Genomic DNA, 27419 nt, shown 5'->3' with positions numbered 1-27419 from the left:
GAATGTCATTTGATTTTTAAATTCAGAATTTAAAGTGAATTAGATGAAACAGTAGAAAATCTTGAGTTTAAATATAGCATTAAAGCTTCAAACCCCACATATGAGTAAGATGGGACATTATTTCTCAATAGAATATACTAATTTTATAAAAATATACTTGAGTTAGGTATGTGTTAATTATTTTGAGCTTTGAGCATTAAGGTGAGTCTATAATTTCAGATTATTGTTTATACAAGGGTGTTTACCTTTACAGTGTTTATTAATGATGTTAAAAACACCTATACAATGTAGTCATTTAAGACCCAAATCCCATTCTTTGGGGGAGTATCTATGAGTCATGACAGTTAATTGTCTCAACTCCCCACCACAGTGTAGACCAAATCTAATAAGAGAAAACATAATAGGGGTAGGAGTTCCCATTGTGGCTCACCAGGTTAGGAAGCCAACTAGTACCCATAAGGATACTAGACGTAGGAATGATTACAAATTAAATGAGAGAAAGGAACATTCAGAGTGGGAAGATCAATGTGAGAAGATAATTTTGTTATAAGTTTATTAGTATTACAGAAGTGGATTATCTTAGACACATTTCTCTCTCTCTCTTTCAAGGTTTTTGACTCCAATGAAGAATCTGGGCATCTTGTTCTCACCATAGTTATATCAGGTCATTTCTTCATTTCCCAAGGACAGACACTACTGGTAAGTTTTATGCATATAGTCTAATATGTAGATATATTTCTTTGTAGCTTTATGCTAATTTTGTATCCTCAAGGTTCTTCAGTTTCACTGAAATTCATCAAGTTCAACAAATTTAGCATTTATTGAATGTTCAATAACAGTGAAGAAATACAAAAATATAATGACTACTTCATGCCCTAAAGGGGTTTAGGGGTTTGTTGAGAGTCAAAGTAGATTAAAAAATTGAGATTAATCAGTATTTTAAAGAATTCTTCAATGGGGAGATCCAAGCCATGTCTGCAACCTACACCACAGCTCATGGCAACGCCGGATCCTCAACTCACTGAGTGAGGCCAGGGATTGAACCCTCATCGTCATGGATGTTAGTCGGGTTCGTTAACCGCTGAGCCATGAAGGGAAATCCCAGAGACTGTATTTTCTCTGTTGTATAGTCTTGCCTCCTTTTTTGAAGATTAACTAACTGTATATGTGTGGGTTTATTTCTGGGCTCTGGGCTCTGTTCCATTGATCCATATGTCCCCCTTTTTCACCAATACCATGCTTTGTAGTATTGTCTGAAGTTTGGAAGGGTTATGCTTCCAGCTTTGTTCTTTTTCCTCAGAATTGCTTTGGCAATTCTGGGTCTTCTATAGTTCCCTATACATTTTAGGATTATTTGTTTTAATTCTGTGAAAAATGTCATGGGTAATTTGATAGGAATTAACACTGAATGTGTACATTGCTTTGGGTAGTTTGGCCATTTTTAACAATACTGCTTCTTCCAGTCCTAGAGCATGATATATCTTTCCATTTCTTTAAATCATCTTCAGTTTCCTTTATCAGTGTTTCATAGTTCTTACTGTATAAGTCTTCATCTCCTTGGTCAGATTTATGCTTAAGTGTTTTATATTTTTTTATTTTAAGTTTTATTGAAGTATAGTTAATTTTCAAGGTTGTGATAATTTCTGCTGTACAACAAAGTGACCCAATCATACATATACACACATCCATTTTCTCTCAGATTCTTCTCCCACATAGATTATCACAGAATACTGGGTAGAATTCTCTGTGTTATACAGCAAGTCCCTGTGGGCCAATCATTCTATATACCTCAGTGTGCATATGCCAACCCCAAACCCCTAGTGCATCCCTCCCATCCCCTCACTTTCGCTAACCATAAGTTTTTCAAAGTCTGTGAGTCTGTTTCTATTCTGCAGATAAGTTCATTTATATCCTTTTTTTTTTTTTTAGATTCCACATACAAGTGATAGCATATGATTTTTATCTTTCACTCTCTGGCTAACTTCACTTAGTATGTTAGTTTTGAGGTCCATCCATATTGCTTCAAATAGCATTATTTCATTCTTTTTATGGTTGAGTAATATTCCATGGCATGCATGTACCACATCTTCTTTATCCATTGCTCTGTGGATGGACATTTACTTGCTTCCATGTCTTAGCTATTGTAAATAGTGCTTCAGTGAACATCGGGGTGCATGTATGTTTTTTTAAATTTAATTTAAAAATTTTAATTATAGTTGATTTACATTGTTCTGTCAATTTCTGCTGTATAGCAAAGTGACCCAGTATACATATATACACACTCTCTCATTATCTTTCATTGTGTTCCATCACAAGTGATTGTACGCAGTTCCCCATGCTATGTATAGCAGGACCTCATTGCCTATCCATTCTTTTTTTTTTGTTTTTTTGCTTTTTAGGGCCACACCTGCAACATATGGAAGTTCCCAGGCTAGGGATCAAATCGGAGCTACAGATGCCAGCCACAGCCACAGCCACAGCCCAGCAATAGCAGTGTAGCATCTGAGCCATGTTTGCAACCTACACAACAGCTCACAGCAACACTGGATCCCTGACCCACTGAATGAAGCCAGGAATCAAACCTGTATCCTCATGAATACTAGTCAGATTGGTTTCTGCTGTACCACAATGGGAACTCCCTTCTTATCCATTCTTAATATAACAGTTTGCATCTACTAACCCCAAACTCCCAAATCCACCCCACTCCTCCCCCTCCGCCCTGGCAACCAGAAGTCTGCTGTCCATGTCTGTAAGTCTGTTTCTGTTCTGTAGATAGGTTCATCTGTGCCATATTTTATTTATTTTTTTTGTCTCTTTTTTGGGGGGTACACCCACAGCATATGGAGGTTCCCAGGCTAGGGGTCGAATCAGAGCTATAGCCACTGGCCTATGTCACAGCCACAGCAACTCCAGATCCGAGCCACATCTGCAACCTACACCACAGTTCCTGAAAATGCTGGATCCTTAACCCACTGAGTGAGGCCAAGGATCTCGAACCTGTGTCCTCATGGATACTAGTCAGATTTGTTTCTTCTGAGGCACGATGGGAATCTCCATTTTTTGATTGGGTTGTTTGTTTTTCTCATACTGAGCTGTGGGAACTGTTTGTATATTTTGGAGATTAATCCCTTACTAGTTGCTAAATTTGCAAATATTTTCTCCCATTCAGTTGGTTGTCTTTTTGTTTTGTTTATGGTTTCCTTTGCTATGCAGAACTTTTAAGTTTAATTAGGTCTCATTTGTTTATTTTTGTTTTTATTGTTATTATTCTAGGAGGTAGATCTGAGAAGATATTGCTGCAATTTATGTCAGAGGGTGTTCAGCCTATGTTTTCCTCTAAGAATTTTATAGTATCTGGTCTTAACATTTAGGTCTTTAATCCATTTTGAACTTATTTTTGTGTATGGTGTTAGAGAATGTTCTAATTTCATTTTTTTACATGTAGCTGTCCTGTTTTCCCAGCACCACTTATTGAAGAGACCATCTTTTCTCCATTGTATATTTTTGCCTCCTTTGTCATAGATGAATTGACCATAGGTGCTTGGGTTTATTTCTCGGCTTTCTATCCTTTTCCATTGATCTACATTTCTGTTTTTGTGCCAGCACTGTACTGTTTTGATGACTGTAGTTTTGTAGCATAGTCTAAAGTCAGGGAGCCTGTTTCCTCCAGCTCCACTTTTCTTTCTCAGGATTGCTTTTGCTATTCAGGGTCTTTTGCGTTTCCATACAAATTAAAAATTTTTCTTATCTAGTTATGTGAAAAATGCCATTGGTAATTTGATAGGGATTGCATTGAATCTGTAGGTTGCCTTGGGTAGTATGCTCATTTTGTTCATATTGATTCTTCCAATCCAAGAACATGGTATCTTTCCATCTGTTTGTATCTTTGATTTCTTTCATCAGCATCTTATAGTTTTCAGAGTACAGGTATTTTGTCTCTTTAGGCAGGTTTATTACTAGGTATTTTGTTCTTTTTGATGAGATGGTAAATGGGATTGTTTCCCTAATTTCTCTTTCTGATCTGTCACTGTTAGTGTATAGAAATGCAATTGATTTCTCTGTGTTAATTTTGTATCTTGCAGTTTTACCAAATTCATTGATGAGCTCTTACAGTTTTCTGGTAGCATCTTTAGGATATTTTAGGTATAGTTTCATATCATCTGCAGTGATAGTTTTACTTCTTCCTTTCCAGTTTGGATTCCTTTTATTTCTTTTTCTTCTCTGCTGTGGCTAGGAATTCAAAATTATGTTGAATAGAAGTGGTGAGAGCAGACATCTTTGTCTTGTTCCTGATCTTAGTGGGAATTCTTTCAGCTTTTCACCATTAAGAATGATGTTAGCTGTGACTTTGTCATAGATGGCTTTTATTATGTTGAGGTGTAGGTACCCTCTATGTCCACTTTTTGGAGGTTTTTATCAGAAATGGGTGTGGGGGAGTTCCTGTTGTGGTGCAGGAGAAATGAATCTAACTAGTAACCATGAGGTTGTGGGTTCAATCCCTGCCTCGCTCAGTGGATAGGGGATCTAGTGTTGCCGTGAGCTGTGCTGCAGGTCACAGATGAGGCTCAGATCTGATGTTACTATGGCTGTGGGAACCCCTAGCCTGGGAACCTCCATATGCCAAGGGTGTAGCCCTAAAAAAAGCAAAAAAAAAAAAAAAGGAAATGGGTGAATTTTATCAGAAGATTTTTCTACATCTATTGAGAGGATAATATGGTTTTTAATCTTCAGTTTGTTGATGTGGCATACCACACTGATTGATTTGCTGATACTGAAAAGTCCTTGCATCCCTGGGGTCCCTTGCATCCCACTTGATCATGGTGTATGATCCTTTTAATGTATTTCTAGACTTGGTTTGCTGATATTTTGTTGAGGATTTTTTTATTTATGTTCATCCATGATATTGACCTATAATTTTATTTTTTGTGGTATCTTTGGTTTTGGAATTAGGGTAATCTTAGCTTCATAGAACGTCTTTGGGATTCTTCCTTCTTCTTAAGCCTTTTGGAAAAGTTCAAGAAGGATGGGTATAAGTTCTTTATGTTTGATAGAATTCAAATTTGATAGAATTCACCTGTGAAGTCATCTGGTCCTAGACTTTTGTTTGTAGGGAGTGTTTTTATTACATACTCAATTTCATTTCTGGTGATGGGTCTACTTGAATGATCTACTTCTTGATTCAGTTTTAGCGTGCTGTATGTCTCTAGAAAGCTGTCCATTTCTTCTGGGTGGTAAAATTTGTTGGCATGTAGTTGTTCGCAATATTCTCTTGTGGTTTTTTATTTCTGTAGTGTCTGTTGAGATTTCTCCTTTTCCATTTGTTTTGTTTTGCTTTGCTTTTTAGGGCCACACCCTCAGAATATGGAGGTTCCCAGGCTAGGGGTCGAATAGGAGCTACAGCTGCTGTCCTATGCCACAGCCATAGTAACATCAGATCTGAGCCTCATCTGCAACCTACACCACAGCTCATGGCAAAGCTGGATCCTTAACCCACTGAGCAAGGCCAGGGATCAAACCCATAACCTCATGGTTCCTAGTCAGCTTCATTTCCACTGCACCACAGTGGGAACTCCCCTTTCTTATTTTGTTTGAGTTCTTTTTCTGTCTTCTTGGTGAGTCTGCCAAGAAGAGGTTTGTTGATTTTGTTTACCCTTTCAAAGAACTAGCTCTCGGTTTTACTGATTTTTTTTTTCTATTTTAAAATCTATTTCATTTATTTTTTTTTCTCTGATCTTTATTATTTCCTTCCTTTTCTGGCTTTAGGTTTTGTTTTTCTTTTTCTCATTATTTTCTGTGGTAAGTTAGGTTGCTTATTTGAGATTTTTCTTGTTTTTTGAGTAAAGCCTGTATCACTGTGAACTTCCCTCCTAAGAGCTGCTTTTAGCTGAATTCCATAGATTTTGTATGATTGTGTTTTCATTGTCACTTGTCTCAAGGTATTTTTTAATTCCCTCTGATTTCATCATTGACCTATTGGGTTTTTTTTAGTAGCATGTCGTTTAGTCTCCATGTAATTGTTTTTTCTCATTTCTCTTTTTGTGGTTGATTTTTAGTTTCATGCCATTGTGGTGAGAAAAGATGCTTGAAGTAATTTCTTTCCTCTTAAGTTTTTTGAAACTTTTTTTTTGTGTGTCCTAGTATGTGGTCAGTCCTAGAGAATGTTCCATGTCCATGTCAAAAGAATGTGTATACTGGGGTTGGGGGGTGAATGCAATGCCTTGAAAAATGTAATGTCCTTCTTTAGCTTTCTTTATGACCTTTTTTTTAAAGTATATTTTGTCTGACATGAGTACTGCTACCCCCACTTCTTTGTCATTTTCATGTGCATGAAGTATCTTTTTCCATCTCATTTTCAGTCTATATGTGTCCTTTACCCTAAAGTGGGTCTTCTGTAGGTAGCAAATTGTAGGCTCTTATTTTACTATGCAATCTGCCACTCTGTGTTTTTTGATAGGAACATTTAGTCCATTGACATTTAAGGTAATTATTGATGGATACATGGATAAATTGCTATCCATTGTTTTTCAGAAACTCTCCTTTTGTAAAAATGATTTTTTTCTTTATTCTGAATATACACAAATACCCACATATTGTTGGAAACTTTGGGAATGAAGAAATATATAAAGGAGAAATAGCGTCACCTTGCTTGAAAGCTTGTTTTTTAATTGATGTATACTTGATTTACAATATTGTGTTAATTTCAGGTGTACAGCAAAGTAATTCAGTTATATATTTTTTCAGACTATTTTCCATTGTACTTTATTATAAGATAATTGAATGTAGTTTCCCATGCTATACAGTAAATCCTTGTTGCTCATCTATTTTATATATAGTGGTGTGTATCTGCTAATCCCAAACTCCTAATTTATCCACTTTTCCCCCTCCCCCTTTAGTAATTGTAACTTTGTTTCTGTTAGTCTGCTTTCTATTTTGTAAATAATTTCATTTGTATTATTTTTTTACATTCCACATATAAGTGGTATTGTATAACATTTGTCTTTCTCTGATTTATTTCACTTAGTATGATATCTGGGTCCATCCACAAGCTGCAAATAACAAAATTTCATTTTTTATTGCCGAGTAGTATTCCATTATATATATACATGTATATATATGTACACATACATACACCACATCTTCTTTATCCATTCCTCTGTCAGTGGATGTTTAGTTTGCTTTTCTGCCTTAGCTATTGTAAATAGTGCTGCTATGAACATTGAGGTACACATATTTTTTCCAATTGGAGTTTCCTCTGTATATATGCCCAGGAGGGGGATTGCTGGATCATATGGTAACTCTGTGGACCCTCCATACTTTTTTCCATAGTGGCAGCCCCAATTTACATTGCCACCAATAGTGTAGGAGGGTTCCCTTTTCTCCACACCCTCTCAGCATTTATTTTTTATACATTGGAATTTTATGTTTGAAATGGTATTTGGAAACAAAATGAATGGAGATATAAGACAATTATTAACTTCTAAGGAAAGAAATTGTACAGGGAAGGAAATGTAAGGGAATGTTTTTACTTCATTTAGCTGTGAATAATATCTACATAGATATAATACATGTGTATAACTATTTACTAAATATCCATGTAGGTATAACTTATTTGACAAATGTTTAATGAGTAATTACTCTGTGCTAGTCATTGTTGTAGGTCCTGGTGATACAGCAGCAAACAGCAAAGATAAAATGCCTGTCATCATGGAGTGTCATCATTCTAGTGGGAAGAAACAGCAATAAACAAATAGGTCAAATACATTTAAAAGACATGGATTTTTGGTGAATCCTTCACACATTCTATTATATTGTGACAGCAGCATCCCACAGTTGTATATTGTGACAATTCATCTCTCCCCTTAAGTTGAAGACAGCCTTGTCTTTGAATGTGAGGTGACCTGCAAAGTCATCCTTATGTTCCTTGTGACTTTTAAAACTGTAGCACTACTTGGGCAGTTGTGTTTTGTCTCCCAGTGTTAGGGCTTGTATCAGTTGCCAAGAGATAAGATTTCTTTTTCAGCTTCCAAGGTAGAATGTTCCACATGGTGGACTGAGGGATGCCTAGCACACAGCTATTCACCCTGTCAATATTATATATCTTTGCTGAATGCTTACGTTAATGCAGTTTAGCTTCCTCAGACAAAGGGGTCCACGCTGTGCCTTGTTTCTGCTCCATTCTTTTGCATCCATGGTACATGTTGTTAAAAACTTTGTATCATACATGGAGTGGTTTTTACAGTGCAGTTACAAAACCGTATTCCAAGACATCACTATTGAGAAACATTATAGTTGTACAATTTGGTATGAGTTGCATGTATAGATAGCTTCAGTAATATTTTTAAAAAATCTTTAAATTCTTTTTAAAAAGATCCCTTTATTGAGGTACAATTTACATAAAGCAAAATTCACTAACTTTAAAAGTTCAGTTTGGTTTGTTTTGATAAATGAGTATAATCATATAACCACCACACAGTTACGATGTAGAACGTTTTGATTAACCCAAGAAGTTTCCTTATGTTTCTTTGTAGTCGGTCCTCTCTGCCAACCCTTGGCACCTAGCAAAACCACTTACCTGCTTTCTGTCACCATAGTTCTGTCTTTTCTAGAATTCCATAAAAATGAAAGCATGCAATATGTAGTCCTTTTGTGTCCAGCTTCTTCCACTTAGCATAATACTTTCGAGGTTCATCCATATTGATTATTCCTTTTCATTACTGAATGGTATTCAATTGTGTAGATAAAACTACTTTGCATCTCCGTTCAATTTTTGATAGACATTGGTTTGTTTTCATTTTTTGGCTATTCTGAATGATGCTGGTATAAACATTAGTATACACTCCTTTTGTATGAACATAAAGTTTCATTTTTCTTTGATAAATTACCAAGACAAGAACTGTTGCTGGGTGACATGGTACAGCTATGTTTAAATTTATAAGAAACTGCAAAGCTGTTTTCCAAAGTTGAGTTTCACAAGCAGTGTATGTGGGTTCCGTTTGTTCCATGTCCTTACCAACATTTGGTATTGTCAGTCTTTTTAAGTTTAACTATTCTTATGGGTATATAGTGGTATCTCATGGTGGTTTTAATTTACATTTCCTTAATTTCTAATGATATTGAACATCTTCTCATATGTTTATTTGCCGTTTTTATATCTTATTGCTTAAGTGTCTATCTTTTAACTGTATTTGTTTTGTCTTTTGATATTTGAATTATAAGAGTTCTTATTCTGATTACAGCTCTTTTATCAGAAATGTGTTTTGCAAATATTTCAACCAGTCTGTGGCTTGCCTTTTAATTTCTTAGCAGTGTGTTTTGAAGAGCAGAAGCCTAAAATTTTAATGAAATCCAGTTTTTTCTTCTTTGTATGCTGTTTAAGAAACTTTTTATACTCTAAGATTGCAATGATATTTTTCTATGTCTTTTTCTAGAAGTTTTGTAGCTTTAAATTCTTAGCATTTAAGCATATGGTTCATTATGAATTTTTAGTGTTATTTAATAACTTAATATTTACTATTATTTTGTAGAGAATCTCTTCTTCCCTTCAATTAAAGCAATATGGTATTGAAAAAATTACTATATTATGGAATATAATCATGGATCTTAGAGAATATATTTCTGGAGCCATTGAATTAATTTTTAATTTATGGTGAAGCTTAAGGGTCTGGCTTAATTTTTTTGCAGAAAGATAATTGTTCTAGCACTCTTTATTGAAAAGAGTAGCTTTTTATCATTGAATTACCTTGGCATCTTTGTTAAAAATCAGTGTGCTGTGTATTTCTGGATTCTTTTTTTTGTTCTGTTGACCTAAATGTCTATCCTTACTTCAATAACATACTGTCTTGATTTAGCTTTGCTATAATTTTTGTATAATTCCTTCATGTTCATTTTCAAAGTTGTTCTGGCTGTTGTGAGTCATTTGCATTTCCATATAAATTTTAGAGTCAGTTTTTTAAAAAAACAAACGACCCGCAGGGGTTTTGATTGGGAGTCCTTTGAGTCTATACATCATTTCGTAGAGAATTGTCATCTTAATATTGAGTCTTCTGACCCATGAACATGTTATAACTGTTTATTTATATCTTTTATTCCGTTTATTTATATACTGTCTCTCAGCAGTGTTTTGTCGCCTTCACAAGGTCTAATACATATTTAACTAAATTCATTCACAAATATTTTATACTTAAATAATTATAAATAGATTTTTATAAATCTTAGTATTTAATAGTTTGTTAGTATGTAGAAACACAGTTGATTTATTTTTCACGTTGACGTCATTTATCCTATTACTTTCTGCAGGTGCTGTGTATGTAGTATGTAGGATTTCCTACATGGATGATCTGGTGTCTGTGAATGGACAGTTTTACATTGCTCCTTTCCAGTATATGCTCTTTGCCCACTTCCCTGTTCCTTTTTCCCCAGATTAAACTGGCTAGGGCATCCTTTACAGTGTTTTATAGAATTAGTGAGAGTTGACATCCTTGCTTTGTTCTGATCTTAGGGGGAAAGCATTTGGTCTTTTCATCAGTAAGTATAATGCTAACTGTAGTATTTTTGTAGATACTCTTTATGAGATTGAGGAAATTACCTTCTGGTCTGCTAAATTTTTAATCATGAATAGGAGTTGAATTTTGTTCAGTGCTGTTTCTCTACTTATTGAGGAGAGTTTTCCTTTTTTTTAGTTCTGTTGGTGTAATAAACTTTAAAAATACTCAATTTTTTTTTTTTTTTTTTGGTTTTCAGGGCCATATCTGTGGCATATGGAGGTTCCCAGGCTAGTGGTTGAATTGGAGCTGAAGTTAACAGGCTATACCACAGCCACAGCAACATGGGATCCAAGCCATATCTGCAATCCACACCACAGTTTACAGCAACACCTGATCCTTAATTCTCTGAGTGAGGCTAGGGATCGAACTCAAATTCTCGTGGATACAGTCAGGTTCATAACCCGATGAGCCACAATGGGAATTCCAAAAATATTCAGTTCTTACTGAATCAATGTTTATTATAGAAATATTTGATTTTTAAAAATATGTATATATGTAAGTGATAAGAATGTGTATTTTTAACATATTTTTTGAAGTTCCTGCTGTGGCATAGTGAGTTAAGAATCTAACTGCAGCAGCTCAGGTTGCTGTAGAGGCATGGTTCAATCCCTGGCTCAGGGCAATAGGTTAAAGGATCTGGCGTTGCTGCAGCTGTGGCGTAGATCACAGCTGTGGCTCATATTCAGTCTGTGCCTGGGAACTTCCATATGCCATGGTTGTGGCCATAAAAAACGGTTTTTTGCCCAATAAATTAAAGACTAATTTTGTCATTTTACACAGTGTATTCACAGTATTTCCTGGGTTCCACAAGAACCAACACATAGAAAGAGAAACATATTTGGATTATAGCACATTTCAGTTGCAATTTTATGTTAGTACTACATTTACACACCCTCTCGCTTCATGCTAATCTGGGTTGTGGTATATTTTTAGAATTTTTCCCATAAAAGGAAGGGACAGACAGCCATGGAAAGTTTTAGCCACTTCTGTTTTAGTATGAGAATCTAATTGTTGGCATGGATTAAAATGTGCTATATTTGTACTATCTATCAAATTTTGTAGAAGGTACACAACCAAACAACAACAACAAAAAAAACCCACAACAGTACAAAGCCTTTTTTTTTTTTTTTCCCAAAGAAACTGATTGCTAGGGGCCAGTAACAGCTCCTTCTGTGATGTTTTTATAGAAATCCAAATAGGCTTTGGGCTCTTTGCTTGGACCAGGCAGCTATTTAAGCTTGATTTCCCTTAAACATCATAGTTCTCTAATTGCCACTCCTTGTAGGGTCCATGGGAACTTAATGCTTCCGATTAAACTGCAGCTTGGTGTCCAGTAATACCATAGGTTTCCATTTGCTTGTTAAATTAGAACCTGCATTCCAAATGAGGACATTACTGACAAAAGGCTCCAAGCAGCCCCAGCATTAGGGCCAGTCTGTTGTCATTTCTTTCAAAATGTTTGCAGAGCAAAAAGGAGGAGAGACCTTGGCTCCATCTTCAGTTTACCTTGGCCCAAGCTCAACTGGCTTCGCCTTTCCAGTCTTGGCATTTTGTTTTATTTTGTTTTGTATTGACCATGCCTGCACCATGCAGAAGTTCCTGGGCTTGGGATCAAACCCAGGCTACAGCAGTGACAATGCCTTAACTGCTAGTCCACCAGGGAACTCCCATTCTTGGCATTTTGAACAGATTCTCTCTTACCTATTTAGAGCTTTTAAATTTTGTTTTTAATTGTGGTAAAACACATATAAACTTAACTTCTTGAACATTTTTAAGGGCACAGTTCAGTGATACTAAGTACATTCATATTTTGTGCAGCTGTCCATCTCCAGAATTTATTTCCTCTTGCAAAATTGAAACTTTGTATTTATTAAACAATGACTGCTGGAGTTCCCATTGTGGTTGACTGGTATCTATGAGGATGTGGGTTCGATCCCTGGCCTCGTCAGTGGGTAAAGGGTCCTGTGTTGCCCCAAGCTGTGGCGTAGGTCACAGATATGGCTTGGATCTGGCATTGCTGTGACTGTGGCGTGTGCCTGCAGCTGTAGCTCTGATTTGACCTCTACCTGGGAACTTAAATATGCTGTGGATGTGGCCCTAAAAAGAAAAAAAAAACTGCTTATTGCTTCTCTGCCAGCTCAGCCCCTGACAACAACCATTCTCCTCTATGTCTCTATGAATTTGACTGCTCCAGTTACCTCATGTAAGTAGAATCATAACACCATTTGTCTTTTTGTGTTTGGCTTATTTCATTGAGCACAATGTCCTCAAGATTCATGCAGTTATAGAGAGCATGTATCAGAATTTCTTTACTTTTCAAGGCTGAATAATATCTCATTTTATATGTATACACACACACACACACACACACACACACACACTCTCTATATTTTGTTTATCCATTTTTCTATCAGTGGACACTGGGGTTGTTTCTATCTTTTGCCTATTGTGAATAGTGCTGCTGTGGATGTGGATGCATATAAATATCTCTTTGAGATTCTGCTTTTAGTTCTGTTGAGTATATACCCAGAAGTGGGGGTTTTGGATCATATAGTAAAAAATTTTTAATTTTTTTAGGAACTACCATACTTTTTTCCACAATGGCTATACCATTTTACACACACATCAACAGTGTATAAAGATTCCAGTTTCTCTGAATCCTTACTAATGCTTGTTATTTTCTTGATTTTTTTAAAAAATTGAAGTATAATTGGCATGACATTAGTTTCAGATGTACAACATAATGGTTCGATATTTGTATACATTGGAAATGATCACCACAATAATCTAGTTAAGATCTGTCACCTTATATAGTTAAAAATTTTTTTCTTTTGATTAGGACTTTTTAATCTCTATTGTTTTGGCAGCTCTCAGATATTGAATATATAGTACAGATCTCCCTTGACTTAAGGTACGATTATGTCATCATAAACTCATCATAAATTGAAAATATTAAGTCAAAAATTCATTTAATACACTTAATGTACTGAACATTATAACTTAGCCCAGTCTCTCTAAATGTGCTCAGAACATTTATATTAGCATACAGTTGGGCATAATTATCTAACACAAAGCCTATTTTAGGAGTTCCCATCATGGTTCAGCAGAAATGAATCTGACTAGTATCCATGAGGACACAGGTTCTATCCCTGGCCTTGCTCAGTGGGTTGAGGATCAGGCATTGCTGTAAGCTTTGGTGTAGATTGGATATGGCATTGCTGTGGTTCTGGCATAGGCTGTGCTTGGATATGGCATTGCTGTGGCTCTGGCATAGGCCGGCAGCTACAGCTCTGATTCAACCCCTAGCCTGGGAAGCTCCATATGCCATGGGTGCGGCCTTAAAAAGACAAAAAAAAAAAAGCCTATTTTATAAAATGTTGAGTATCTCATGTAATTTATTGAATACTGCACTGAAAATGAAAAATAGAATGATTTTAAGTGTATTGATTGTTTATCCTCTCAATTGAGTGGTAGACAGGGGAATGGTAGCTCACACCATACTACATACTGATAGCCCAGATAAAAAATCAAATATCAAAATTAAGAGTAGTTTCTACTGAATTTGTATTGCCTTTGTACCCCCATAAAGTCAAAAAAATCCTAAGTCGAGCCATCATAACTTGGCAACTGTCTGTATTATTAACTATAATCACCATAGTGTACGTTTATTATTATTTTTTATGATTATTTTATAACTGGACCTTTGTATCTTTCAAACCCTTTTCACCATTTCTTTCACTTCCATTCCCACCTCTGGCAACTGCTAATCTGTTCTCTGTATCTATGAACCTGTTTTTTGTTTGGTTTTGTTTTGTTTTGCGATTACACATAAGTAAGATCATACAGTATTTTTCTTTCTCTGACTTATTGCAGTTAACATTATGCCCTTAAGGTCTGTCCATATTTGCAAATGACAAGATTTCATTCTTTTTATGGGCATAATAATAGTCCATTGTATATGCATAGAACATTTTCTTTATTCACTCATCCATTAGTGGATCTGCGCCGCGTCTGTGACCTACACCGCAGCTCGTGGCAGTGCTGGATCCCTGACCCACTGAGCGAGGCCGGGGATCATACCCTCATCCTCATAGATACTAGTTGGATTTGTTTCTGCTGTACCACGAAGGGAACTCTGATCTTAGGATTTTTTTATTCTTCATATTGTTAATGTAGTATATCGCATTGATTTGCAGATGTTGAATCATCCTTGCATCCCTGGAATAATTCCCATTTGATCATGGCGTATGATCCTTCTAATGAATTATTGAATTCAGCTTGCTAATATCTTGTTGAAGATTTTTGCATTAACATTCATCAGGGATATTGGCCTGTGATTTTCTTTTCCTGTGGTGTTTTTGTCTGGTTTTGGTATCAAGGTAATGCTGGCCTTGTAAAATGAGTTTGAAAACATTCCCTCTTCTATTTTTGGAATCTCTGTTTTTTGGAAGAATTTGAGAAGAATTGGTATTAATTCTTTGAACCTTTGATAGAATTCACCAGTAAAAGCCATCTGATCCTGGACTTTGTGTTTTGGGAGATTTTTAATTACTGATTCAGTCTGCTACTAGTAGTTGATCTGTTCAGATTTTCAGTTTTTTCATGATTCAGTCTTGATAAGTTGTCTATTTCTAGGAATTTAACCGTCTCTTCTAAGTTGTCCAATTTGTTGGTATATAATTTTTCATTATATTGTTCAGATGTTCTTAAGCTCCTTTTATTTTGGTGGTTATCAGTTGTAAGTCTCCTTTTTCATTTATCATTTTCTTTGAGTCCTCTTTTTTCTTGTTGTCTAAACTAAAGGTTTGTCGATTTTACCTTTTCAAAGAACCAGCTCTTCATTTCATTGATCTTTTCTGTTATCCTTTTTAGTCTTTACTTTTTTTTTTTTAATGTTAGCTACCATAATGAGTGTAAGGTCATATCTCAATGCATTTCCCTAATGATTAATTTTGCTAAACATCTTTTCATGTGCTGGTTGGCAATTTGTATTATTTTCTTGGGAGAAATATCCATTCAGGTTCTTTGCCTATTTTCTGATTGGATTTTTGTTGTTGAGCTGTAGGATTGAGTTGTATGTGTCTAACTATAATCTCCAGACATACCAGGCAAACAGGTATTTTTTGTTTGGTTGGTTTTGGTTTTTTGTTAGGTCTCATATGATTTTCTTCTCCCTTGTTTTTCTTTCAGTTTGTGCTAGGTATAGGATGAGCGCTGTGAGCCTTTTTTAAGGCAGGGAACTTGGAGCATGGCTTTTCTGGGGCACAGAGTTCTGCATTTTGCTGTGCCCTGACCCAGTCACCCTTAAGTATAAGATTGCTTTTGCCACCTGTCTCTTTGCTGCCTACTTATTCCTCCCCTCCTGGTGCTAGAGCTCTTTGGATCACAGTGAACTTATGCTTCAGTGAGCTGCTATTCATTTCTTCTCTCTCAAACCCCTTTTTTAAAATTTGAAATTCAAGGAGTTCCCATCGTGGCTCAGTGGTTAATGAACCCGACTAGCATCCATGAGGACGAGGGTTCAATCCTTGGCCTTGCTAGTGGGTTAAGAATCTGGCGTTACCATGAGCTGTGGTGTAGGTTGCGGATGCAGCTCAGATCCCACGTTGCTGTGGCTGTGGTGTAGGCTGGTGGCGACAGCTCTGATTGGACTCCTAGCCTGGGAACCTCCATATGCCACCAGCGCATCCCTAAAAGACAAAAAGTGGAATTCAAAACTCCTAAATTTAAAAAAATATTCTTTTTATAGTTATAAATCTGTAAAGATCTACCTCTTATCAGCCTTTTCTACTCAGAGGTTGCAGAACCCAGTCTTAAGCCAAGATTCTTAAAGATAGCCAAATGAAGGAAATTATTTCCTAAGACTTTTGCCTCTATTTCCAGGCATTCCTTTTTATCTCATTTGGTTCTGATCCAGCACAAATGTCCTCACCTAAATAAAATTATGTCTGAAACACAGAAGTTAAATAGTCTTGAGACAATTATAATTTTATTTTCTTGGGAAACTTGGGTCATCCAGAAAATGGGGTTCAAAGGTTTTGTTTTGTTTTCCTTTTTCCTTTTCACACCCTGTCCAAATATTCTGCCAAAAGAAATCGTCTATTTACCAGTGAAAATGTTAAATTCTTATATAAGTGAGCTCTGGAACCTTCAAACACTAATTTTAACCCATTTTGTTAAAAAATATTTGTCCAAATCACAGTTTCAATTTTATAATTTTCTGAGAGGAAAGATTTAGCACACACTTTATTTTTACTTATTTATTTTTTTGGCTACCCTGAAGCATATGGCGATCCCAGATCAGGGATCAGATCCAAGCCACAGTCTCAACCCAAGCTGCAGCCAGCAATGTCAGATCCCTAACCCACTGTGCTGGGCCAGGGGTCAAACCTGCATCCCAGCGCTCCCAAGACCCCGCCAATCCTGTTGAGGCACAGCAGGAACTCCAGCACACACTTGAAAAATCAAGTTTTTCTCATAGTTTAAACTCTTTAAATTAGAACCAGGCTTTCTTTGCCCTCTTTTTCAGGAATAATCAAGGAAGACAAAGCTCCTCATAACTTTATTATTCCCCTTCTCACATTTAAAACTACTGGCATCAATTAATACCACTTTTCTTTTCGTTATCTTTCCTACAGAGAAGTTGGGTTAAGAAAAGTTAAAGCATTTCACTGCTCTATTTTTATACTTTCCCACATCTAAATAAGCTTCAGCTCTTAGGCATTCCTGGCCTGAAAAGTTGCTCACTCCCTGGTCTGAGAGGCATGTGAGGGGGGACATCTACCATATCTCCTCTACCTCCCTTTGCTTTTGGGCTCCCCTTGGGAATCTGTGATGATCGTCACCCCCTTAGTGAGATGCCAGTGAATTATGCTTTAGACTGTCTTGTCTTTCCTCTTTTGAATTTTCCATTGAGTTCAACTTTTGAGAAGTAAGAGCAGTCTGTGAATTCCACTCCAGGGACAGAAGCTCACATAACTGCTCTAATCTCTCTCATCTCCACCCATACTTCCTCAGGCAGCACTTCCCTCAGTTGCCTTTCCAACACTCCTTGCAGACTCGTTTAACAAGGGTAATGGTATGTCTGTGCCAATCTCACTTCTGATGCCAACTGATGCCATTTAAGGTTGGTGGAAGGAGAAAGCACATTCATACAAGTGAAGTTAGATTAATTTCCTTGCTGAATTGGCAAAGACAACAGAATCTTATTAGAAGTGAGGTGACCACAAATGGCAGCAATAGATACAATAAATCTCAGCAGAACTTTCCCTAATCCTGTTGTCTGATGACAGGCTTTTCCTAAGCCATAGCCGTTTTATACTTGAGATTTATGTTACCATTTCAGAAAACTTTATATATTAGCTTCTGATGAGGGGAATGTTTACAAGTGTTGGAGTCACATCTATATCTTTCTCTAAGATTGAAAGCTGTCAGTCCTCAGGTGTTTTTATAAGTTTTTCAGCATTTTTGGAAATTCACAGTGTCCTCATTTTTTAATTGAGATACTAGAATTTTGTTGTTAGTGTTATTGACGTTATCTCTCTTACAAATATTACATCTTTAAATGTGTGTTGAAGTAATTTTTCTTCATTTGTCATTGGCTTTTTTGAAAATGGGTTTTATTGGAATATAACTTTTATACAATAAAATGTACTCATTGAGTTTACTGAATTTTGATTTATGTATATAAATCACCATCATAGTCATGATGAGAGACATTTATTTTATCCCCAAAAGTTCCTGCATGCCCACTCACCCCCATCCCAGGCATCCACTTTGTCGTTTTGCTCTTCTTTCTGTCCCTACAGATCGGTTTTGCCTTTGCTAACAGTTGACATAAATGGGATTGTATAGTATGTACTCTTTTGTGCTTGGCTTCTTTTACACAGAATAATGTTTCTGAGACTTGTCCATGTTGTTGTGTGTATCATGTTCTATTTTATTGCTGTTTGGAATGCATTTTGGGAACAGTACTACATCTGTTTTTCCACTCACCTGTTGCTGTGGTTGTGGCATAGGCTTAAACTCAGATTCGACCCCTAGCCTGGGAACTTCTATATGTCGAGGCTGTGGTCCTAAAAAGGGGGACGAAGGTTTTAAGGTTCTCTTAGCAACCTTAAAATATGCAGTACAGTATTATTAAGTATTGTTTATCATGCTATACATTGCCTCTCTGACCCATTCATTTTATAACTGGAAATTTGTACGTAAGAAGCAGAATATTTGAAGAACCCACAAAACCTGTCTCATGTCCTCTTCCAGTCACTACTGTCAACTACAACTCTCCCAAAGGCTAACGACCATTCTGACTTAAAAAAATACAGATTAATTTTGCCCGGTTTGGACTTTATATAAAATGAATAATACAGAGCGCTCCTCTAGCTTTTTTCATTCATCAGTTTGTATGAAACTTTGTCTGTATTATCATGTGCAGTTACAGCTTGTCCATTCTTATTTTGGAATATATCACAATTTGCTACCCATTGTATTGTTGATGGGTCTTTGGGTAATTTCCAGTTTTTAGCTATCAGAAATAGTGCTGCTGTGCGGAGTTCCTGCTGTGGCACCACAGTATCAGTGATGGTCTTGAGAGTGTTGGGATTCAGGTTTGATCCCTGGCCCAGCACAGTGGGTTAGAGATCTGGCATTGCTGTAGCTGCAGCTTAGGTCATGACTGTGACTCAGATCTGATCCCTGGCCTGGGAACTGCATATGCCATGGAGTAGACAAAAAAGAAAAACAAAAAATTAGTGCTGCTGTGAACATTCTACTATATATTTTTCAGTGAATACCACACCTGTATTTTTGTTGGGCATATAGCCAGGAGTGGAATGGATGAGTTTGAAGCAAAAATGAATGAGTTATAGAACAACATTTCTCAAACTTTAATATATGTATAAGTTACTTGGGCTCATAGTAAAATGCTGATTGTGAAAGAGCAGGTTGTTGGTGTGGTCTAATATTTTGCATTTTTTTTAAGGGCCACACCTGCAGCATATGGAAGTTCCCAAACTAGGGGTCTAATCAGAGCTGCAGCTGCCAGCCTATACTGCAGCCACAGCACTGCCAGATTTAAGCCACATCTGTGACCTACACCATAGCTTGCAGCAATGCCGAATCCTTAACCCATGGACAGAGGCCAGGGATTGAACCCACATCCTCATGGATACAGTCAGATTCTTAACACACCGAAGCCACAACAAGAACACCATTAATTTCTATTTTTCTAATTACTAAAAAATCATATATTGCTTTTTAGGTTTATTGGCCATTTGAATATCCTCTTTGGTGAAGTGTCTGTTGAAATCTGCTCATTTTTCTATTAGGTTATCATTGATGTAGTTTTTACTTATGTTATTATATTTTTAATATTTTATTATGGATTTTATGCTACTATTACATCTTTTGTTTTGTTTTGTTTTGTTTGTTTTTTGTCTTTTTGCTATTTCTTGGGCCGCTCCCATGGCATATGGAGGTTCCCAGGCTAGCTGCCTACGCCAGAGCCACAGCAACACGGGATCCGAGCCGAGTCTGCAACCTACACCACAGCTCACGGCACCGCCGGATCGTTAACCCACCGAGCAAGGGCAGGGACCAAACCTGCAGCCTCATGGTTCCTAGTCAGATTCGTTAACCACTGCGCCACCACGGGAACTCCAATTCTACTATTACATCTTTTATTCTTCTTCTGATTTAGTTTTTATTTCTTCTGATTCCCACTTACTTTCATCTTTCTCTTAGCCAAACCTCAGTCTGTTAGCCAATATCAGATCTTTCATTTCTTATTTCAAAAAACCTTTTTTAAAATTTTACTAAATTTTACAAAGGAGTTTTAAATAAAATTTACTTCTGTTTTTAGGTTTTTTTCAAATGGACAGGCCCTCTTTTTATCTTGAGTGTTATATTTCTCTCTTTCATTTTTGTTGCAGATTGATTTTGTAGGTCCAGTTTGGTGTCTTTTTACTTCCTCCCTCTCCCTATCTCCTTTCTCCTTTTAACCTCTCCTACTCTTCCTCCTCTTCTTCTCCCTCTTTCTCCTTCTTCCTTTTCTTTTATTCATCATTATGCTTGGAGAAGTCTCATCTAGAGACCTCTGGGTGGACTCATCTGATGATAACCTTACTGTCCTTGGATACTCATAGATTTTACCTGTCAGTATTACATGACAGACCTGGCTAATAGAAATCCATATTTCTGTTTATCCACCCAAAAACCTGAGAGGACTGGGTTCAGAGCCTGTCCTAGCAAGGAAGTGATGTTGCTTAATTTCTTCTATGAGGAATGAGTATTTTGCTAGCCATGGGCCAGTTATACACTTTAGGTATTCATCCACTTTCCTGCTTTATCTGCCCACTGTTTGTGGGAGAAATTCTTAGATTTCCTAGATCGTCATTTGGTGTACTACAATACATGTCCTGGAGCAACTGTTTCCAATGCTCTTGATTGGTAGCGGTAAAACAGATTCCAAATGGAAGGTTTGCTTTTTCCCTCTTGCCCTGCTTGTTAGTGGTGTTTTTGCCAGTATCTCCTCTGCTTTATCTCTTGAGTCACAGCACTTCTTTCTCAAGAAGATAAGTCACTAGTTGGCTCTTGACATCCTTCGTCCATCTATTTCTATCTTACCATGTCTTGCAGAAATTCTTCAACAGTTTTGTCATATGAATGACATCCATTCCTAGCTTCTACTATCAATGTAATTCTCTCCTATTTTAGACTTGTTTTGGCATTTTAATTGTGATAGGCGGGAGGTGTGAGTTACATGCATACATTCAAGAGGTTCTCATCCCTGGAAATATAAAGCCTTTTAGATTATTTTTCTGATCCCCCCCCCCCGAAACACAGTATCCTACTTTTCTCTCCATAGGGTAACAAATAGTTAATGTTTTGCAATTTTCTGTGCAGTTTGGTTATTCATAGTATCACGGATGAGGTTATGTTTTAGCAATTGGGTAATCTGCTGTCAGTGGGCTAGAATATCCACATACAAATCAAGAACTTTTATGTAAATGAAAGTAATTCACTTATTATAGTGGATCAAACTGGGGAGGCCCTCTAGTTGGGTGATCTTTGACCTAAACCCGAGCTACTTTGTTATACTAAGTGTTTTGTGGAAAGTGAGTGTATATATCTGGCTTCACTGATATGGTAATGGCTCTGATAGGGAATTTAAGGGCTTATCTAGGCTGCTTTGCTTTTAAAACTATAATTATACTTCTGTTCCACATCATTGTGGCCTCTATGTATTTCTTATCTTTTCAAGAACTAATTATTGACAATCATTTTTTAAAAAACCTTCTATTTTATATTTAGCATGAAAATCTTAAACATAGGGAAAATCTTAAGCATATGAAGCCAGTAATAATAGTATTGAGCATTTCATTTCTTATTTTTCTCATCTTTTCACTAAAGTAACTCATAATTTGGGAATAATGCTTTCAAAAGGATATTAGATACTCACAAAGAGTAATTTTGGCACTTAAAACCAGATGCCTTTTCCTCCCTCCATTTTTCATTTCCTAACACCTCAAACATATGTGCCAGATTTTGTAGATTTTGTCTTTATTTTTAGAGCTCCCATTTAGTTTACTAGGTTTGTAGTTTGGAAGAAAAAGTGCCTCTTTGGGGCTAAATTCTGGTTGATTCTTACTGTGTATGTTGAAAGTTGGCATCAATATGTAGCTCGCCAGTTATCTATGATATGTTTTACCATCAGGCATAACTTAAAGCATTGTAAACACCACGCTATTAAAATTTCTTGTACAATGCAAAAAAAAAAAAAGTCTCCAAAATTTCCTTGCTTCTCTTAGCACTTTTGAATGCAACAAAATAATTCTTGGTTTAATTGACATCCCTATTTGCCCTGTTACCAAATTACATGGCATTAGTTTAGTCATAGTCCTCAGGTATGCTTCTAGATCTTTTCTGTTGTTAAGAGGTTATAGAATTTAGAGGGCTTTTTTTTTGTCTTGTTGTTGTTGTTGGGTTTTTTTGGCTGCACTAGCAGCATATGGAAGTTCCCAGGCCAGGAATCAAATCCAAGCCTCAGCTGTACCGATGCACCAATGCCAGATCCTTAACCCACTACACCAGGCTAGGGATTGAGCCCATGCCTCATCAGCAGCCCAAGCCTACAGAAACAACACCAGATCCTTAACCCATTGGGAACACTGAATTTAGAGTCTTTTGGAGAACATGTTTGGTATAAGATTTTTTCCCACAGTGTTCAAATCTCCACTAGTTTCAGCTGAATCAGCTTTACTTGGATTCCTTTAAAATAACAAATGTTTTATTATCATTGGAGAAGAGTTGTCATTTCTTAGATCATTAATATTAATGAAGGGAAAATGAGCATATTTTACTCTGTTGCTACTTAAACTCTTCTTTTTAAACATTTAAAGTAATTTAATACTTGTGAATGTTTAATACTGTGGATCTTATTGAAGAGACAAAATTTATATATTTGAAACAAAGAAAATGCAGTTCCAAATGATGAGGTTTAGATTATAAGCACCAGTACTATAATCTTTTTTAAAAAAATCTTTTTATTTGGAAATAATTTCAGACTTATAAAAAAGTTGTCAAAATAGTACAAGGAATTCTCACATACCCTTCACACAGCTCTCCCCAAGTGTTAACATTTAACAGAGGACAATAGTGGGAAGCAGGACATTGACCTTGACACAATACTGTTAATTGACAGACCTACTCCTTATTTCACCAGTTGTCCTTTTGTTGGCCCAGGCAGGATCTAACTCAGGATCCCACATTGCATTTAGTTGTCTTATCTCGTTGAGCTCCTCCAGTTGAGACAATTCCTCAGTCTTTGTCATTTATGACTTTGACACTTGTACTGGCCAGTTATTTTGCAGAAGGTCTCTGAAAGACAGAGATGTCCAACCTTTCTCAGTCACTCATATCAGGAAGTACACAGTGTTGTTACTGGTGATGATAACCTTGATCACTAGGTTAACTGGGATCTACCAGCTTTCTACATTGTAACATAATGGTAACATTCTTGGTTTTCCCCTTGTAATTAATAAGTATCCTGTGGGGAGGTATTCTGAGGTATGCAAGTTACCTTTATCTCATTACACTCTTGCCCGCTCATTTTAGCATCCACTGATGACTTACCTGTACCAGTTATTGCTCTGGGTTTTGTCAGATGGTAATTTTCTATTTCTATGATTCTTTCTATATTTATTAATTGGAATTCCCTTATTTAAAAAAGGCATTTTTCTCTTATTAAATTATTTATTTGATTATATCAGTATGGACTCATGGATATTCACTTTATCCTATAGATTACTACTGTTATATATTTTGCCACTAAAACCATTCGATGAGTTAGAGTATCAGGGTTTTTAAACTTCTTGTGTACCATAAAATTCAACTTAAGGCAAAACATACAACTGTTCTTATCTTCAGTGCCCTCAGTCGTAAAATGGAAATAATATCTTCTCTGCTATATATAAGATGCATTTGCAAACTATAAAATGTGATAAAATTGTAATGCTGTCATTATTTTGTTGTTAAATGCCTATGGGTGTGTAGAGATCAGAGGCTTTTTTCAGAGGCAGATTTGAGAAGTTAATTCTTTCAGACTATTCACTTATTTCTGAAGGGAGGACCAAGAATGGAGGTGGCCAGAAGAAAGCCAAAAATAAATCATAGAAATACAGAGCAGCATACATTCTCATATTCTGCTGTGTACAATAAATACTTTCTGAATTCTCTAGAATATTATGCAATAGTAAGTATCTTTCTTCGACTATTTTGAAAACTCCCTTATTTCATGTAAGAAAATAGATTGCCAAATTAAATGTGGCGTGTAAAAGCAATATCAACTTAATTTTTCCTGCACTTCAAACTGTTGTTTGGTTTGGAAATGTTATCTCTGGTGTACCTTATTAATGGATGTGTGAAGCGCAAAGAACCATAAGGTGTTGTGAACGTTACTGCTCTTGGCTTATTTTGTTTCCAGTGGGCTTTGTGAGTCTTTTTAGGCACTGATGGGAATACTGTGTGCAACAGTCCTTGATGTGACTTCCTCTTATTAAGTTTCGGAATCAATACATATGTCCAATGCCCAGGATCATTTGTTTCTCCATCCTGTTTGCTCTTGATATTTGGAGGATCTATTGAACACTAAATTTGTGATTTAAGATTTTATTTCATTCTTTGTCTTTGGGAATAAAGGTTTTATTTCTTCCTGTCACAACAATCAAGCAAAAAATAGTAGACTAAGCTGCTAAGTAGGTCGACCTGCCTGAGCACGATGAGGTGGCAAATTCTAATGAGATTTCCTGACTTCAGCAGTTACTAGTGATGGGAACAGGGAGTAGAAATAGCAGTGTTTGAACTGCAAATAGTCAAGGAAGAATAAATGAGTTTCCACTTTGTTCAGCATTTGTAACTGAGGAGATAGAAGATTTCATATCATGGAGTTTTTTTTTTTCTATTTCTTGTTAACAAATATGACCAAATAAAGACATGAAACCAGAATGAAATAAAGAATAGGTCACAGTAAATGATTATATTAATGGGATGTAGGCTGACATTATGCCATCAGTTGGCATCTTCTGTGCTCTCATACAGTAAAAGAGTAGACTTTCCTCATTTATGTGTATGTTTATAAAAGCTAAAATTAAGTGTTGAAGCTATCAAAGATTGCTGTTTCATGCAGTTATTTGGGGTTCCACAGAGACCTCAAAATCAACAATAAATTCTGTGAACTTCAAACTTTGTGGTTTGGCTTAACTTTTGGCTTTAGCTTGGAATTTCATCTTTTTCTGTTAGTCTTTGGCTGTTGACTTGTTTGCACAGTGGCCCTCAGCTGAACTCTCCCTGTTGTCACTGCTGTTCTCATCTGGTCTATCAAGTACCTAAAACCATGCCATTGACAGTGAAGAACATCAGGCTCACTCACAGAACACTGCCAAGGCGTTAGCACTTCTAAGTCAATTACTCTGATTCCTTGTACTTAGTTGATGGATTTTAGCCCATGATGAGGGAGAAGAACTGTGGAAAAATGTTTTTCATTGATGCAAGACCATGTGGATGATTTTTAGGTAGAAAAATTAAATATTCACCAGACTTCTGACCTATTGTTGTTGAATGCAATCCTTTGTGCTAAATCATTCAGCTTGGTTTCCAAAGAACCACAGGCTAAAATTTAATAAATTATATTTTAAAGCAAAATATCTTTTAACACTTATGTTCCCTTCATCTTAATTACCTTCACTCAGTTTAGGCTCTTCTTTTTCTTTAATTAAAATTTTATTTTGAAATAATAATGGGTTTTAGGCCCTCCTTCTGTCCTGCTAGGGTCACTTCAGTAACCTCCCACTCATCAGTCTTCTTCTCTTACATAGTGTCTGTAGTGGTATCTGAATGATGAATCCAAAACGCAAGTCCAATCAGATCATTCTCTTGCTTATTACAGTTGTTTCATTGGCTACCATTTGCCTTAGGCTAAAGCCAAACTTTCTTAGGTGAAATGCAAGGACCTTAATGATCTGGCCTCTGCTTTTCTGGCTTTAACTCTCACGCTTAATCAGATGACTTGTGGTTCCATGAAAACTCTGTAGTTTTCTTTCTCACCTTTGCTTTTAAAATTTCTCTGCCCACCATGCTCTTGTCTCATTGTCCTATTGATTAGCTCCAGTTCATGCTTCAAGATACAACTTAAACTTTTTATTATAGATTTGTTAAACATGCATGAGTAGGGAATAATATAATGAACCTCCATGCATCCATCACCCAATTCAACAGTTAGCAAACCTTTCAACTTTTGTTCCCAACTCAATCTTTATTGGAATCTTTCATGACCTCCCTAGGCAAAGTGAGCTACCCCTGTCCTGGGTTCTCCTTGGCGCCATTACCATCCTACCCTTATAATGCTTGTAAGTTGATATAGCTACTCATTTTCCTGTCTCCCCCTCTAGATCATAAGTCTATTAGGGTAGGTACCAAATTCTCTTTACCTGGTGTTCTCTGTGCCTAATGTAGATGTTGACACATGATAGGTGAACACCTACACATGATAGATGTTCAGTAAAAAATAGTAAACTAACCTCATATATTCCTCATCCCCACTTGCCATCATCCCATCCTCCCCTGCTTCCCAGAAATACATACATAAAAATAAATTTTCTCACCAAAGAAACCAGATATGAAACAGTACTTAAATTCAAGAAGAGGCAAAACTAATTCATGGCGATAAGTCAGAATATTGGTTACCTCTGGCAGCAGGTGAGGTGGGGACATTATTGACTGAGAAAAATCTACTGTGAGGGAGCCTTCTAGATCCTATGAGTATGTTCTGTCTTGATCCGGATGATGGTTAATATATATGGGTATAACATGTATCACACTGTGAACTTGGGTGCTTTGCTGTATGTAAGTCTCACATCAATTTTTTTTTTTTCTCGAAAACTCAAATTGGAAAACTGGGAGTTACTCTAGATTCCTCCCTGCCCCTGCTCTGAATAAATAGCATTTGAATCCTTCCCTTCCTGGTCATCCCCAGCACCTCTGTCCCGAGAGTGCAGACTGGCCTGTGGATGGGTCCCCTTTGTGTTAGGTGTCCCCCTGGTCTAACGGATTGAGGGAGGGAGTCATTGGACTTAGTACCATTTAACAAGAGTTGTAGTTGGGGAAGGCAAAATTCACTAGCCAATGTAGATTACATGGGAATTTAAGGCATGTCCCTGGAGCCATTTTCAGGTAAAGAGAATCTGTGAAAATGAGATACGATCTTTAAAGTGAAAAAAAAAAAAAAAAAACCCACAAAACACTACTTTTGCTAAGAGTATATCTCACTGCAGCATGTCTTCGAAGGTGTAATATTCAGAGTAGTTGAATAAATGTTAACAA

The 27419-nt window shown here is 36.5% G+C and overlaps 1 protein-coding gene across 6 annotated transcripts in view; it reads left to right on the top strand.

Moving 5' to 3' along the window:
- Nucleotides 1–27419, top strand: part of REC114 (REC114 meiotic recombination protein) — a 108224-nt gene that overhangs the window by 22302 nt on the left and 58503 nt on the right. For all 6 annotated transcript variants that reach the window (XM_005656287.3, XM_021099080.1, XM_001928745.5 and 3 more), the window contains exon 2: nucleotides 610–699. In XM_005656287.3, the coding sequence (XP_005656344.1) occupies nucleotides 610–699 (90 nt within the window). The remainder of the gene's footprint in view (nucleotides 1–609; nucleotides 700–27419) is intronic.

Source organism: Sus scrofa, chromosome 7, assembly GCF_000003025.6.
Source record: "Sus scrofa isolate TJ Tabasco breed Duroc chromosome 7, Sscrofa11.1, whole genome shotgun sequence".
In the NCBI taxonomy this organism is placed as follows: Eukaryota; Metazoa; Chordata; class Mammalia; order Artiodactyla; family Suidae; genus Sus; species Sus scrofa.
This window is presented reverse-complemented; position numbering and strand designations above follow the sequence as displayed.